The sequence below is a fragment of the Ceratotherium simum genome, chromosome 1 (assembly GCF_057802395.1).
Source record: "Ceratotherium simum simum isolate JZ-2026a chromosome 1, ASM5780239v1, whole genome shotgun sequence".
Lineage (NCBI taxonomy): Eukaryota > Metazoa > Chordata > Mammalia > Perissodactyla > Rhinocerotidae > Ceratotherium > Ceratotherium simum.
Genome location: NC_141900.1, coordinates 104,192,927 through 104,208,087, shown reverse-complemented (window position 1 = coordinate 104,208,087; position 15,161 = coordinate 104,192,927). Strand labels below are relative to the sequence as shown.

The following is a 15,161-nucleotide window of genomic DNA, read 5'->3' as shown; positions in this document are numbered from 1 at the left end:
GCGCATCTCGTTTCTGGGACAGGGAGTGGGCTGGGTCCCCTCATCTCTTTTCCATTCATGCCCCCCCATACAGAGACAGAAAGCCAGGGATAGGTGGTGGCCGAAGCACTTTACTGCGGGAGGAGGGGGGGAAGGGGGAGGGAAGGGGACTTTTAAATTATTCACTTAAATAAAAATGAGGAGGGAGGGGGATGGGGAGAGCACCCCCCAGCCCCTGTTCCCTCCGTCCATCCGTCCTCAGCTGTCCATCCAGGCGGCAGCTACACAGGCATGGGCATCTCATTGTACTCGTCCACACCCTCCCGCTCATCGAACACTGGCTCCGCCTCATTCGCATCCAGCTGTGGGGGAGGACAGAGTCAGAAATGTTGACCCCGACCCACAGCAGCCTTGGCAGGGACCAAGGATGGGGCTGGCAGGGCTGGGGAGGAAGGACAGGAGGCCTTACGCATTTCATCTCTCGCTCGGTGAAGATGCGGGTGAGCACTACCATGCGGAGCGGCACCGTGAGGATGAGGATGAAGGGGAAGGCCAGGGAGGCTGCTGTGGACATGACAGCCCAGAGCAGGGCCAGGCAGAGCAGCTGCAGGGCCGTGAACAGGTGCATACGGAGGGTCCGAACCTGGGAGTGGGCAGGGCCGGAAGAGACAGGTGAGCCCAGGTTTCTCCCCAACCTGAGGGCCCCGGTCCCTGGAGGGGCATCCAGAGGACAGATAACCCCTTTCCCCTCCCTGGGGTGGGGATGGAAGTAACTTCCTGGGTGCTTACCAGAGCCGGGTCTGCACAGACTGAATGGTGGCTGGCCAAAGTGGGTAGATGGGGGGCTGGAGGGTGACCCACACAGACCAGGAGGGGGCAGAGGCATGGGGCCCTTCCGAGCAGGGTCTCACCTTCTTGACATAGGTGACATCCGGGTGGTGTTTGGGCGGCATGAGCAGCAAGTGCAGCCGCTCATAGAACTGGATCCCGTTCAGGGAGGTAACTCCCATGTACAGGAAAATTCCAAAGAGCACGGCCAGGGGTATCTGCCGGAGCAGATCCCCAATAACTATGGAGAGGCCTGGGGGAGCAGGAGGAGAAACAGTTGGCCCCAGGGCTCCCCACCCCCAGTGGCCCCAAGACCCCTCTGGGAAGGGCAGGGGCAAGAGGCAAACATACCCACAAGCAGGGCAACCAGCAGCCCCGTCACCCGCTGCTCTTTGACCTCCTGGATCTTGGGCTTGTCCCCAGGCGCCACGGCCTTGCTCATGACAGTGAGCGCGTTGGCATGAGTGACGGAGCGGACAGTGGCAGCAGCCAACCAGGGCAGGCCGAAGAGGGCACAGATGCCACCCATGGCCACGATGAGCAGCAGGTCCAGGTGGAAGCCAGAGCCCTTCTGCAGCATGCGCTCCTTCTTGGAGATGATCAGCCTGAGCAGGGACAGGCGCTCACTGAGGCCCGGGCCCAGCTGGGCAGACAACTGTGTCTTTCCAGAGTGCCCAGCCAGTGGCCTCTGTCTGTTTTTGGAACCTAGTGGTCCTTGCCCATTCTGTCAGGATGAGAGTTCCATCACAGAGCTGAGCCCTATCCGTGCTGCCCTCCCTGCCCTAAGGACAACTCCCATCCCGTTCGGTGCCCATTCCAGCAAACGTCATTGAGACTTTCTGCTGCCTACGAAACAAACTCCAGCGCCCACTCTGGCATCCTGGGCTCCCCTCACCCAATGCAGCTGCGTCCCCCAGCCTGGCTGGGCCTCTGGCCCCTCCACGTACCAGGTCGTTCCTGTCTACACAGCACGCGCCTTGGCTAGGACCACTCACGTGGTGATCTGCGTCTCCATGAAAATGAGGATGAAGACCAGGATGGCGGGCAGCAGGCTGGCAACCATCATCCACACGGGGAAGGAGCTCTTCTCCCCCAGGGGGTTGATGACCCAGCCTCGCTTTTCTGGGGCTGTCACCGAGAATCCGCTGGGCACGCTCAGCTTCTGCAGGGCAGAGAGCAGGGACAGGAGCTAGTGGGCCTTGGAGGGGGAGCCTTGAGCTGCACCGAGGGCATGTGGTGGAAAAGGCCTGGTCTTTGCCCAGTCAAGAGGCAGCTCTGGGGTGGGGGGCTGGAGGGAACAGCCAGAGGCCAGTGCCAGGCAGCACCTCCTTACTGCTGCGTGTGCTCCACCTTACCTGGGTGTAGGTGTCCTCAATACTGTAATCCACAAGCACCATGATGAGGATCGCGATGGGCACCCCAAAGTCCCCAATCACCCGCCGTACCTGTGAGCAAGCACCATGCTCAGAAGCCCCTGCCTCACTTCAGCCCTAACTCCGAGTCACCCCCTTTTTGCCCCTGGCTCCCGCCTCCCTCCAGCCTTCCAGCCCACACACCCGGCCAGGGAAGAACCGGCTGTTCTTGAATTTGCGCAGGAAGAAGGCGATGAAGAAGGTGCCAGCCATGAGCACCAGCGACAGCAGGGCCGTGTTGGGCTGGCCCCGGGGCCTCCCTTGCCCAGACGGCCCAGCCGAGCTCCCATTTCCTGGCCTCAGTGTGGCTCCTGCCCCCGCCCATGTGGCGTTCTCACTGCTGTCTGCCTCGGAGCTGTTGGAGACGGAACAGCCGTGGAGGGGGTGTTCCTGGAAGATCTGGGGAGAGGACAAAGGACTCCATCAGCTAAACTGGTGAGATTTCAGGGCTCAGCTGTATGCTGAGGGGGACAGGCAGAGTCGGGGCTGGCCAGCCTGCCCTCAAGGAGATTGTCTCGTTGATTAAGAAAATGACTGAGGCAACCAGATGTCAGCACGGGGCAACTGGGGATTAAGAGAGGGGCTGTCTAACTCCGGGCAGCGGCAGAGTGCAGCTCCAGCAGGCCTGGAGGAGCAGGATGTGGCGCACAGAGGCCAATGGGGGCATGGCTTCTTCGGAGCCTGACACAGACATGGGTCTGATGCCCGGACTGTGATGTGTCTGTCACCTCGGGGGGTCTTCCCTTTTACACTTCTGGATTGTTGGCCACTTTAACAAAGCACAGCTTACCTTTGTTATTAAAAATGTGTTTTTAAGATTGACCTGAAGCCCTGGTGTGTGTGTTGGCAACAGGGAGGGTGGGGGTGGCAGGAAGAAAAACCAGCCTGCGTGTGGGCTCCGTGGACTGTGGCCCAGGGGAGCTATGGGCCAGCCTGGCCTCACACCCAGAAGATAGAGCAAGAGAGGGGCAGGATGCCCCTGGGCTCCCTCCAGTCCTGAAGCCTCGCCCCTCCCGGCCCAGTTCTCGGGGGGCCTGCCCACCTTAACCAGCTTGTAGAAGGTCTCGTAGATGAAGATAAGGGAGATGAGGAAGGCAAAGATCTCCTGAGTGAAACGGGAGACAAAGCGCACCAGGAAGCTCCCCTCCAAGGCCACCATGAGCAGGGCCAGAAGCACCAGCCAGAAGCCGATCCACACGCGGCCCACCAGGTACTCCAGGTCGTTGCTGCTGCAGAACTGGACGGGGGTGGGGAGGTGGGGGAGCACAGTCAGGTCTAGAGCCCTGGGGCTAACAGGGCAGGAGTGTTTGGGCAAGAGGAGGGGCTGCTGGAGCTGGGCAGAAAGAGCCAGCCCCCGAGGAGCCTGTGCACCCTCACCGAGAAGAAGGCCTCCTCAAAGACCAGCAAGGGCCCTGAAAAGCCGATCACCAGCAGTGGCTGGGCGCCCAGCAGGCAGAAGACCACGCCCTGGAGCGCCGTGGACATGATCAGCTCTGACACCCCGATCAGGTCCTGCGTCTTCTCTCCTGGGGTGGCAGGAACCAGCTCAGGAGCTGGCAGTGGGGCCCCGTGCACACCCCGCCCCACCCCCACCTGAAGCCTGTCCTTACCCAGCAGCCCCCCAAAGGTGATGGCAGGAGACAGGGCCGCAAAGTAGATGAAGATGACGGCGGCCAGGCACTGGGGGTCAAGTGCGTCTCGGAAGTCACTCAGGTAGTGGGGATAGCGGCGCCGCACATCTCGGATCAGCCCCCCGAAGGGCCGGCCTGTCCGCCGAAGGGGATCATCTTCCACTGCACCTGCCGCCTCTACCATCTGCAGGAGTGCTGCAACCCAGGCCTCTATCAGGGCACCTGCCACAACCCCCTTCCTGCCCACCCCGCTCTCTTCCACATACAGACAGACCACCCCCAACCTGGCCCCCCAAGCCCCTACCCCAGGCAACCCAGTCCCGGCCCCCGGCCTGCACTGGCCCGTACCCTTATCTTGGGCCGACTTGGGCTCCAGCCCAGCCCCTGTGGGCAATAGCCGGCCCTGCTCCTCCCGCTTCTTGAGCATCTGGCGCTGGAAGTGAGCGACGGATCGCAGCAGCTCCTCGCCCTGCACTTCCGAGGGCGGCAGCACCACGCTGCAGTCCAGGAAGGCGTTGATGGCGGCCAACAGGTCCTCCCGCTCGTCTGCCAGGTACGCTGCCTCATGGAATTGCTGCCAAGGTAGGACTAGAACTGGTGAGGGCAGAGGACGAGAGCCAGGGGGCCTGGAGCAGGGCTGGGTGAGATTGGGGGTTGGGAGGGCCCAGGGGGCTCTGGGGAGGGGCCAACCTTGTCCGACATGAGGGTGGAGATGGAGCGGCCGATCTCGTGGTAGTCCATGTTGGCACTGCTTGGGCCCAGCAGCAGGAAGAGGAAGCGCACGGGCACAGGCACCTCCAGCACGGCCTCCAGCTCCACTGCCTCCCGCAGCCGCACGAAGGCCATGGTGGGGCGGGAGAGGAACTCCACGCAGCCTGGGGCGGGGGGTCATCGTGGGCAAGAGCAGGGCACAGGCCACCTCCTAGGCCCCAGCCCCCAGCCCCAGGGTAGGCCCAGCACCAGGCCCCCCGCCCCCAAGACCCACCCCACATACCCACGAGGACCACCGTGGCCTCGGCATTCTCTGGGATCTTCTCCAGCAGCTTTAGCTCATGCTTGGACTTAGAGCGGGTGATGCCAGCCGGTGGAGCCGGAGGCGGCAATTCACGCTGGGGACGCAGGAAGACGGAGCTCAGCCTGGCCAGGCCCCCACCCCTGCATGTCCATGCTGGGCTTGCTTGCAGTCCCGCACCAGCTATGGTGGCCGGGACCCGACCCAGGTAGGGCCACCATCTCCCCTCACCTCTCGCTCCACCTCCAGCCGGGTCTCGGGAACACCTCCGATGAGAGGCTCGGTGACGTGGGGATCGCTCTCGGCCCCCTGGCCATGGTGATGCCCCAGCAGGGAGCCTAGGGAGCCGGCCGAGATATTGCGAGGGAAGGAGAAGTCCTTCTCGTCACTTGGATGGCTGGAGGGGCAGAGGGCGGTAAGGTAAGGAGGGTAAGGGACAGGGCTGGGGACAGGTGGGCAGGGTGCAGTGGGTAGGGCCTCACCTGTGTTTTAGCAGCAGGGCCCGCAGCACGTTGGCTCTGTCCTCGGCCTTGATCTGGTCAGAGATGACCATCTGCTCCACCACCTGGTGGGCCACCCCAGGCAGGGTCTGCTGGTCCAGGTCCAAGAGCACGGCCCCTGGAATAAGGACGGCACAGTGGGGCCCTCATCCCCAGGCCAGAAACAAGGGCTGGGGTGGAAGGAAGGAAGAGCCAGGGACGAGGGGACAGCCAGGTAAGCACAGTCCAGGGGATGAGCACCAGCCTCCAAACGTATGAGCAGGGCTCAGGGGTGACTATGGCTTGAAGGCCAAGTCCCATCGCCTCTCTGACCTGTTCCTTCCTACTCCCTCTCCCCCCAGTAATATTGTGGGGCCCAGCAGAGGCCACCCGGGCCGGGGCCTGCCCAGATGCCCCTTCCAGGGAGCACGCAGCCTCACTGGGGTGCCCCAGGCCACCCACTTGGGCTGGACTGCTCTTCACTGTTAGAAAGTTCCTCCTCCCAGTGGGCTGCATGCTGCCTCCCCTGACGTCACTCTAGAGTCCTAGTTCTGCCCTGTGGAGCACGACATAGCTGATCTGTGGCCTTGTCCACATGGCAGCCTTGAGCCATCTGGAGCTCTCTCCTCCACCCTAGGCTCCTCAACTTCCTCAAGTCCCACAGCTGCTCACAGGACACTTTCTAGACCTCTCCCCTCCCCAACTTCGGTCACTGCTCTGGAGCTGCCATTTCATATAGAAATGAAAGTCCTTTCAAAAGTCACCAGGTCATTTTTCTGTCAAGGTCAACTTTCAGAACACAGAACTAAAGAACAAACAGAACCAAAGGCCCCTGAGCAGGCAAAACAGAGATGGTGGAGCCTGGCGGTGAAGCACTCACACTGTGGCCCCTTGCCCAAAGCCGGCCAGCCTCACTGAGAGCCTCTACTCCTAGTCGGGAACAATTGTGACAGCAGGTGACTCAGTCCTCAGCTGCTCAGAAACAAGCCTTCTGACAGCAATGGGGAGTGACTCCCCAACAGGAAGGAGGAAACAAGCAAACAGCAGAAACATCACACACACAGCTTGAGAAGCTGGTGTCCGTGGTCATTTAGTGAAGTTTGCACAGCCCTACGGGTTAGAGCACATTCCCCAGAAACTCTAGAATTTCAAGAAAGCTTTCTGTCAAAATTGGTTAAAGACATTGACGCATTCAAAACATACCAGCTTCAATGATCTGAAATGTCACTTAGAGAAGCCACTTGCTGGACAGGCCAGAGAAGAGAGTAGTGTCAATCTTGCCCTGCAGTCACCCAGAGACAGAGCCCGAGGCACGGCAGGCTGCATGACATCCCGAGAGGAGGACGCGCCCTCCTGGGCTCTGGTGACATTACACACTGTGTCACTCAAGAGAAATTTGGGGGCCGTGTGGTCCTCAGAGAACAGGCTCAGGCAAAGGGAGTTTCCCGGGGCAAGGATGGCAGGGGAGGAGGGCAGGGCGGGGTACCGTGGGCCAGGGTCCGGCGGAGCTCCAGGAGGCTGCGGAAAGACAGGGAGGCCACGTGGGGCTTCCCCCAGCGCTCTGTCTCCTCCTCCACGTCCTCCTCAAACTTGATCCAGCGCGCCGTTTCCCGCCACTGGGGCTCCTGGTTTTTGTCCAGCAGCAACTCATTCAGCTCCACAAACACCTTGGGGTAAGATGAGGAGACACAGTGGGGTCAGAGCCAGAGGGCAGCCCTTGGGGCTGCTTCAGGGCAGTGTCAGGGTGGGGCATGTGACTTGATGGCATGGGGCACAGGCTCTGAGACTCACTTTCCCTCAGCTGTAAAATGGGAGCAGTAGGAGCCACCTCAAAGGGCTGGTATGGGGAGTCAGAGAAACAGCACACCAGGCACTGAGCACAGCCCGGGCTCACAGGAGTTGCCTGACGAATGTCACTCTGTATACCCACCCTCGGCTTTTGCACGACTCCATCTCCATGCATTCAGGAACTGGCACAACCAGTTAGAATGAGAGAAGAGCGGTCACCTTGGAGGGTACCGACAGGCCGAGCCATGAAGGAACTTTCGGAGTGCGGGAAATGTCCTATATCTAGGCAGGGTAGCGGGTGTTTACGTGTGCAAAGTCATTAAGCTGTACACTTAACCGAGTGCACTGTACTGCATGTCTGTTAGACTGCAATAAAAACGTTTAAAAAGTCCAGCGGAAGGGTCAGTGTTCAGGACCAGAGCCCTGGAGTCAAAGATGGGCAGCGTCCCTAAGTAACTGAGTGACCTTGGCCAATTGCTGCCCCTCATTTATGGCTGATGCCACGTGGGCCATCATCTTCACAGGTTGTGGGAGGATCAAATGAGCACAGAGATGTCTGGATTCTGAAAAATGAAGTGCACTGCTCCACAGAGCCACCTCCAGCCCAAAGGGTCCTCAAGCCCCTCGCTACCAGCTGCCAGAAAACGGCCATGATATAGAAATCAACAGTGTCCAGGATGTGCATCAGCATCGTACTGCCCCAATCAACAATGCGGAAGATGTGTACGCTGCACCTTTGTGTACAGCCTGCACAACCAGAGCTGGCAACTCTGGTGCTCGAGATTATTGCCGGTCTGAGAGGTAGGGGGAGGGAGCTGTGGGGAGAAGACGTGTAGGGAGATAGTGGAAGAGCATGAAGGGGAGAACAGTACCTCGTGGGGCTTGTGGGGGGCCCGGGGCCGGGCCCGAGGCATGGGGCCAGGCTCTCGCCCTTCCCGGCCACTCTGCACGGACCCTTTGGCATTCTTCCGCACCAAGTGCCGCCGTACCCCAGGAACGTCCTCAAACCGGTGACCTGTGGTGGGTAGGGGGACAGGGTCAGGCTCCTCCTTTCTCTCACCCCTGTTGCCACCAGCACTGGGCTCAGTCCAGGCCCAGCACTCACTCTTCATGAGGTCTAGGTCGGCCGTGGCCAGCGTCTGGGCCTCACTCTCATCTGTGGGGACGCGGGGCAGCAGTGCCTGCTCTGCCCCAGTCATGCTTCCGATGCGCCTCCTCTCCTGCAGGTTGTAGCTGCGGTGCCCAGGCTGCGCTTTGGTCAGGGGGCGCCCAGAGGCACCCCCATCATCACCTCCTGCTGTGCCGCCAGCCACCGCCATCACCTCTTCCACCAGGGCTCTGGACAGAGAGCAGCCGTCAGCCGGAGAAGACCGGCCTCCTCTCCCTTGGCCAGGAGCCATGTCAGAGGAACCCAGGAAGGGGACCCCACCGGACCCCATCCCTCCTCGCTGCCCACGCTTGACAGGTGTGGACATGAAACAGGGAGGATTTTGGAAGCAGACTGCAGCACTGAAATCCAACTCTACCCTTTATTGGCTGTGCCACCTAAGCAATCACACAAGCTACTCAGAACACAAACTCAGCAGCAAAGCAGAGCTGAGGCCAGCCTCCTGTGATGTGGGGAGAGGAGAAGTCTGGAGAAGCACCCAGCGCAGGGCCTGCTCATCACAGGTTCCCTTGCGCCTCCTCCCCCTCCCAGGCACACCCTTAACCATGGACTCAAGAGGTTCACAGGGTCCTGTGTTTCTAATCAAATGGAGCAAAGTATATGGAAATGGGCTTTTGAGTTTGTAGACAGCTCCCCCCCCCCAGTCATAAGGAGGACATGAACTCCTTGTCCGTTACAGATTCTAGCTTCTGCTCCAGTCTCCCAAACCAGTATGCATCCTTTCTCTCTGTCATCGCCAGTGCATCCTGCTCCCCGCCACATCGCTCTAAACTGCTCACAGGCATCTAGCGCCTCCCATGGCTCCAAGCCCCGTGTCCCCATGACCAGTCCCTCCTCTGCCAGGTTTTCTCTGCCTACACCCACCCTCGGTGCCCTCGGTTCTGCTCACTCCCTTGCCCACAAATCTGACCCAGTTTTCCACTGCCATGCTGTCTCTGAGGCTCCCCAGGTCCTCCCAGCCATCCAGCCACCCACAAGCCTGCACCTCCAGTGCAGAGGGCCGCTGTGGACATAGCCCCACCTGCACCACCTGTCTCCCCAGTGAGTCTGTGCTCGCCCTGGAGGGGCAATGCACCCTTCACTTCCCCACAGCCCTTTGCACTGCCTGGCACCTAGAAAACAGCAGGCCCGTGATAGTAGTGACCTTGAGACCTAGTTCAAAGTGATTTCTTCCAGGAAGCCTTCTCTGGCTAACACCCCCAAACTCCAATCACCGCTGGTACTGACACTATGCCTGAGCCAGGCCATTCGGCATAGTAAGTTGTTCTAGTGCCATTTCACAAGACGACAAACAGGTTGGACTGGCAGCTCCCCAAAAGCAAGAGGGGGTCTCCTATTCCTCTCCCAGTGCTTGATGCTGCCACAGGTGGGGGGGCTGGTGGTGATGTGGGGCGGGCAGCTTAGACTGCACATCTGTTCTGTGCCAGGCTAAATCATACTTAAACCTTAATTCACAGCGCCCTTTAATCCCTACAACCACTTTGTGAGAAAGGTTCTGTTATTCTTGGTGTACAGCTGGGGAAGCTGGGGTTCAGAGAGATTGTTACTTGCCTAAATAGCTACTGAGGGGCAGGACTGGGATTGGAACCCCAGTCTGAGGATCCCGAGGCTCCTGCTTTTCCCCCACATCACCTCACTGACACCAGAAGGGCAGGTCTCTGCTTGGGGACATTACCCAGTCTGGGCCCCTTTGGTGGCCCGAGGAGCTGCCTCCTGGTGGGGCAGTGATGGAGGGGGAGACGGACTGGTCCTTTCTGCCTTCCGGTCAGCACCTTCATCCTCCTGGAGAAAGAACTGAACAGGGACCCATGTGGGCAGGTGAGGCCAGGCCAGGGACACTGCAGACATCCCCCAGGAGCCCTGCCCCGGCTCACCTGCACCGAAGACGGTGAGGAGGCAGGGGATGGCTGGGTGGGTGCCCGGGCCCCCTCAGCCTCACTGGCCTCATCCTCGTCTTCCTCCCCCTCCTCAATGGTGGGGGTCTCCCCGGTTGGGGAGGCTCCAGGGCGCCGGCGAGACTTCCGCCCAGGGCCCTGGGGTGCCTTGCGGCGGCGGGTGTCCGGAGGCAGGTGGGTGGACAGTGGGTGATGGATGTGGTGGGAAGACTGGCGGTGGTCTGCAGAGAGGAGGGGACCTGGCTGCTGGCAGGCACAGCCTCCCTCTCCGACACACTGACCCCCACCCCGGCCCCTCCCACTAGGCCTCTAGCCCATTCCTTGCTGGACAGTCAAGCCAGAGCCCCTGCTTCCCCCCTCCCTGTCTCCCTCTCACATTCAAAGTCTTCTTCCCCATAGCTGCGGCCTGGCTCCTCCCCTCCTCGAGACCCGGCCTCCTGTAGGATCTCCTCAAACCGCTCCACGCCCAGGGTGCGGTGAAGTTCATCTTCCTCCTGCTCAGGAAACCCAGCTGTTGCAGGGCCCAAGCTCTCTGGCTCTGGCTGTGAGGAAGAAGGAAGGGGTAGAGAGAACACACAGGGGCTCACCAGGACTTGTACCCCGAAACCCCACCCTGCCCAGTGCTAGAGACCCAGTACCCTCCCAGCAGCCTATCCCCTCAAATGCTGGGGACTCAGACCCCCCAGCAGCCTTCCCTTCAAATGCCAGGGACCCAGACCCCCCCTGCAGCCTATCCCCTCAAATGCTGGGGACTCAGACCTCCCCCCTCCCCAGCAGCCTGTCCCTGGGGTTCTGGGCTATCTCGACCCTGGCTGTGCCCATTCCAGTCAGTTCTAGGGCAGATGAAAGTGTCGGCCCTGGAAGGCTCAGCAGGAATCCTGTGTCCAGCCCCAAGGTGGTGCGTGTGACCTGCGCAGTTCACAAAGCTCATGGGGAACAAACTCTCTCTGGCTGGAGGACAACTACTGAGGCCAGAAAGGAACTTCTGGAGGCACCCAAGCTAACTGACTCGGGCTGGGTCCTAGTCAAACTGAAACCCAGCCCCTGGAAGGGAAGGTAGGCTTCACCTTGTCAGGAGAGCCCCCCATTCACCTTGGCAGCACCCCACCAGCCCAGGGGCACCCCAGAAGCCCAGGTCCCCTCAGCCGGCTGCCTAGCCCCGCCCCTCCCCCACCCCCACTCCCCCCACCTGAGTCATACTGCAGGAGACGAGCAGCGGGACTGCGGTGGCGCTTTGGAGAGCTCAGTCTAGCTAAGCGGCCTGCCGCCCAGCCAGCGGCCTTGGTCCAGCCCCCCACCCACCCCCTGCTGGTCTCAGCTCCAGGCAGCTCCAGGCAGCTCCAGGCGCCGCCAAATATTTGCTCAAGAGCTTCTGGATCTGAAGGGCATTGGGATCTCCAAGGGCGGGGGTACGGAGCCCCCTTCCGCTGAGGTGCCAGAGCGGCTAGAGCAAGGAAGAGCAAGGGGAGGAGGGCTGGGAAGAAGGGCGGGTCTTGGGGAGACACTGAGGAGGGCACAGGAGCAGCTGGGGGTGGCAGGGATACTGGATACAAGAAGATGCAGGGGTCAGGGGCTTGCTTCTTCCCCGCCTATCTCCGCGGCTCTCTCCTGGCTCCCGACAAGTGGGCTCTCCACAAGCGCTGGCCCCACTCTCGCTAGAATGAGCACCCGGGAGGAAGGCCGGGAGGAAGACCGCGGAAGGTGGCTGAAGCGAGGGAGCACTGAGAGAGTGCTGGGAGCTAGGCCGGGGTGGGGGGAGGGGGTCGGGAACCCCTCACACCTGAGGCCGCAGGAGGAAGTCCATGGCCGGCAGGGGTGAACTTGGGAAGGAGGGGGAGGGGACCGTCCGCGCCCCTTCCCGGTCACGTGCCCCGCCGGGCCAAAGTGACCAATAACGGGCTGATTATGGCACTCGGGGTTAATCATTAGACTTCCCATGAAAATCGGGAGGGGGCCATGTGGGGCGGTGGCCACGTGGGGACCGGGAGGGGCAGGCCTAGGTGGCACGTGGGGCCGGGGGCGGGGCCGGGGGCGGGGCCGGGGCCGGTCTGCCCAGAACCACTGTGCAGATTGCAGCTGCCTCAAAGGCGGGGTCAGAGGAGGTCGCCAGGTTAGAGACCCAGGGTCCCCAAAGTTCCTCTCTCACTGAGGCTAAACAACCACCCGGGTCTTCAGGAAACAGCCTCAACTCCCTCCCCAAGACTGGAAGCTGCCTGACCCCCCACCAATACCCATCTCAGAACCCCCCTCTCCATGCCCCATGCAAGGCCAGGGTAGGGATGGCAGCGCCCCTCCCGAATCCATCACAGGCTCGCCTTCCTCCTGGGCCTCTTGACCCTCTACACACACACGCTGCTGTTTGACGCGGACGCCGGAGCACCTGTGGCCGTGGGGAGGGACGGAGGGGAGGCCGACCAGACCAGCGGGCGATACTCACAGTGCGGAAAGAATCTGCGCCCGAGGCGGGGCGCCGGGGGGCGCTGCTCATGGCCAAATCTTAGCCCTTTTCGCTGTCGCTGCGACTTTCAGGGCAACAAGGCGGCGGCATAACCTGGGCGGGGAAAAGACCAATCACCGCATGAGAGTGGGGCCAGGCCGGCGGAGGCGCCCCAGCATTGCGCCGCCCGGGAACCCAGCCCAGAGGAGGACAGGACTCGGGGGCTTCCCGCTGGCTGGCCACGAGGGGTCTCCCAGCTGCGCAGGATCCTCCCGGACTACGAAGGGCCTTAGAGTGGCCCGTGGAGGCGGCAAGAGCAAAGAGGAGAGTTATTTATAGGAAGCAAAGCGAAGAACAAAGAGAGACAGAGGGGAGCACTGAGGCAGAGGAGGCAAAAAAGAGCCAAGAGACTAAGCCGAGTGCGGGGGAGAGAGCAGAAGGTGGAGAGAGGCTGCAAAAAAAAAGGTGGAGCGGGCAACCAAGGAGTCAAGCCGCAGAGCTGGAGAGACAGCAGCAGAGATCAGGGAGGGGGGATATGGGGGGGAGGGAGGAAAAGGACAGCCAAGCCAGAAACAGGAGCAATGACCAAGTGGTGGCACCCGGGGGGGTGGGCTGAACCAGAGAGGGGTGTGCTGGGGAGAGTGAGACACCCCTGGAGCAGAGACTGGGGAGGAAGGAAGGGAGAGAAAGAACTCTGGAGAGAGCCCCACACCGCAGACACTAGGCCCAGGGCAGGAGGGGGAGCATGGCGGTGCCCTCTCCCCTGATGAAGGCCAGCCAGGAGGGAAGAAGGCTCCCTGGGGGAGGGGCAGGAGGCCAACTCCACTCACTCAGTCGGAGGGAGGAAGGGAGGATAGTGCTCACAGGCCGGGCAGAGCTTTATAATGGGGGAGGGGCACGTGACGAACTGAGAGGAGGGTGGGCAGAGAAACCCTGAGGCTCTGCCCTGAGGGGCAGTCCCCATCCCTCCCTTCCCCTAGCCAGGAAAATCTGAGTGGCAGGGCTGACGCCCTCCTGACCATGACTGTAGGGGTGTCTGGGGAGGCCACTGTGTGTGGTGGGGGAGCAGAAGAGCTGCGGTTAGGGAACCTGACCAGTGCAAATCAGAGTACCCATTCATAGTGGGGGTGCACCCAAGGCTCTCCAAAGGTAAAAGTACTGAAGCTCCCCAGTGTGCTGTTGGGGGGTCAGGGTTCCCCGACTTAGGGCTAACTCGGGGGTAAGACAGGTCAGTGTAGGGTCAAACAGCAATAAGTCTGGGGGGTCAGTCCAGGGCGGGGAGCCTGAAGTGATAAACTCCTGACAAGCACTCCAACTCAGCTGACCGCTCCCTTCACCTCCCCCTGGCCGGCCTTCAGCTAGGGCACGACAGGCGTGGGGGAGAGGGGCACTGGGAGAGGGACCCCAGTCAGGGGAGGAGCGTCCTGAGGCCCTGCAGGTGCCCCACTCTCACCTCCAGGCTGTGCCCTCAATGCGCTCCTCCACTTCCCCTCCTCCCTTTACCCCCGCCTCCTGAGCCCCCCTCCCCCGCTGAGCCCCCCTCCCCCACCGTCCCAGAACACAAAGCAGCTTCTGTCCGGAGCATCGGTGCCGATAATCCGGGGTGGGGGCACATTCCGGGGACCAGCCCCGACCGGCCCAGCGGATTAGCATCTCTCCCCCTGCCCAAGGGATTAGCACCCCGGACCCCCACTTGGGCATTAACCACTCCCCAAGTGAATTCGCACATTCCACGGTTCTTCGATGTGGGATTGGCGGGCGTGGGGGGCCGAGGGAGAAGGATAAAGTGGACCGTGGATTTCAGGCAGCGCCCCCCTCCGCCAGCACAGAGCTCCACACCCAGACAAGCCAGGCCCCAAGGAGTCAGATCCAACTCTCCGGACTCGTCTTTCCCATCCCAACCCAGCTTCTCCCTCTTTTGCCTGACCCCCTCTCCTGACCTGACCCGCCACCCCCTCTTTCCGGCTCCGCCTCCCAACCCGGAGGTTGGGGGCGGAGGCCCCGGGCAACCCCCAGGCTGGGCGCCCAGGACCGGCCTGAAGGATAGAGTAGGGGGTCGCAGGTGAGGGGTGTCGTCTGGAGCCCGCCCAGGAGTTGGGAGGGCCGGCGGCGCCTCCTTGAGACCACCTCCTCCTGGTGGCAGGAGACGCGGCACCCTCGCTTTAGGGAAATCTAAGAAGCAGACCCCGGATCCCGCTTCCGACCAGCACTCCGCTCGCCCCTCCATCCTTCTCCCTAAGACCTGGTTTCCCCGCGCCCCAGTCTCCACCCTTTCCTCCACTTCCACTCCCTCCCTGCTCCGAGTCCCGAGTTCCCCCCTTTCCTTCCCCCTCCCTTCCTCCCTCCGCGGCCCTGGCCCTCCCCCGCCGCCACCTCTCCGCTTACCCGCTTGCTCTGGACTTCTTGCGCCTGGGGTCTCCGGGTCCCTCCCCCTTCTCCGGCGCCCTTGCGCGCTCCTGACGACTCCCCGGTGCCCACCTCGGGGCGCGCCCCCGCCACTCCCAACTTCTCCCAACTCAACTTTCCCCCGCG

The 15,161-nt window shown here is 61.7% G+C and overlaps 1 protein-coding gene across 2 annotated transcripts; it reads right to left on the bottom strand.

Annotated features, from left to right (window-relative positions):
- Window positions 1–90: 90 nt before the first annotated feature.
- Window positions 91–15,161, bottom strand: SLC4A2 (solute carrier family 4 member 2). Of its 2 annotated transcripts, none has more exons than XM_087432968.1 (23): window positions 15,015–15,161; window positions 12,630–12,743; window positions 10,569–10,734; window positions 10,172–10,413; window positions 9,973–10,091; window positions 8,235–8,467; window positions 8,002–8,144; window positions 6,828–7,008; window positions 5,345–5,480; window positions 5,094–5,259; window positions 4,845–4,959; window positions 4,541–4,725; window positions 4,199–4,424; window positions 3,830–4,045; window positions 3,597–3,745; window positions 3,262–3,456; window positions 2,364–2,618; window positions 2,163–2,252; window positions 1,803–1,969; window positions 1,159–1,412; window positions 769–1,060; window positions 449–622; window positions 91–341 (listed from the first exon to the last, which is right to left on the bottom strand). In XM_087432968.1, the coding sequence occupies exons 2-22, from the start codon at window positions 12,678–12,680 to the stop codon at window positions 487–489; spliced, it is 3,717 nt and encodes a 1,238-aa protein (XP_087289094.1). In that variant the 5' UTR covers window positions 12,681–12,743; window positions 15,015–15,161; the 3' UTR covers window positions 91–341; window positions 449–486. The 2 variants fall into 2 exon arrangements, with proteins under 2 accessions (XP_087289094.1, XP_014643111.1); XM_014787625.2 differs by having other exon boundaries at window positions 891–1,060.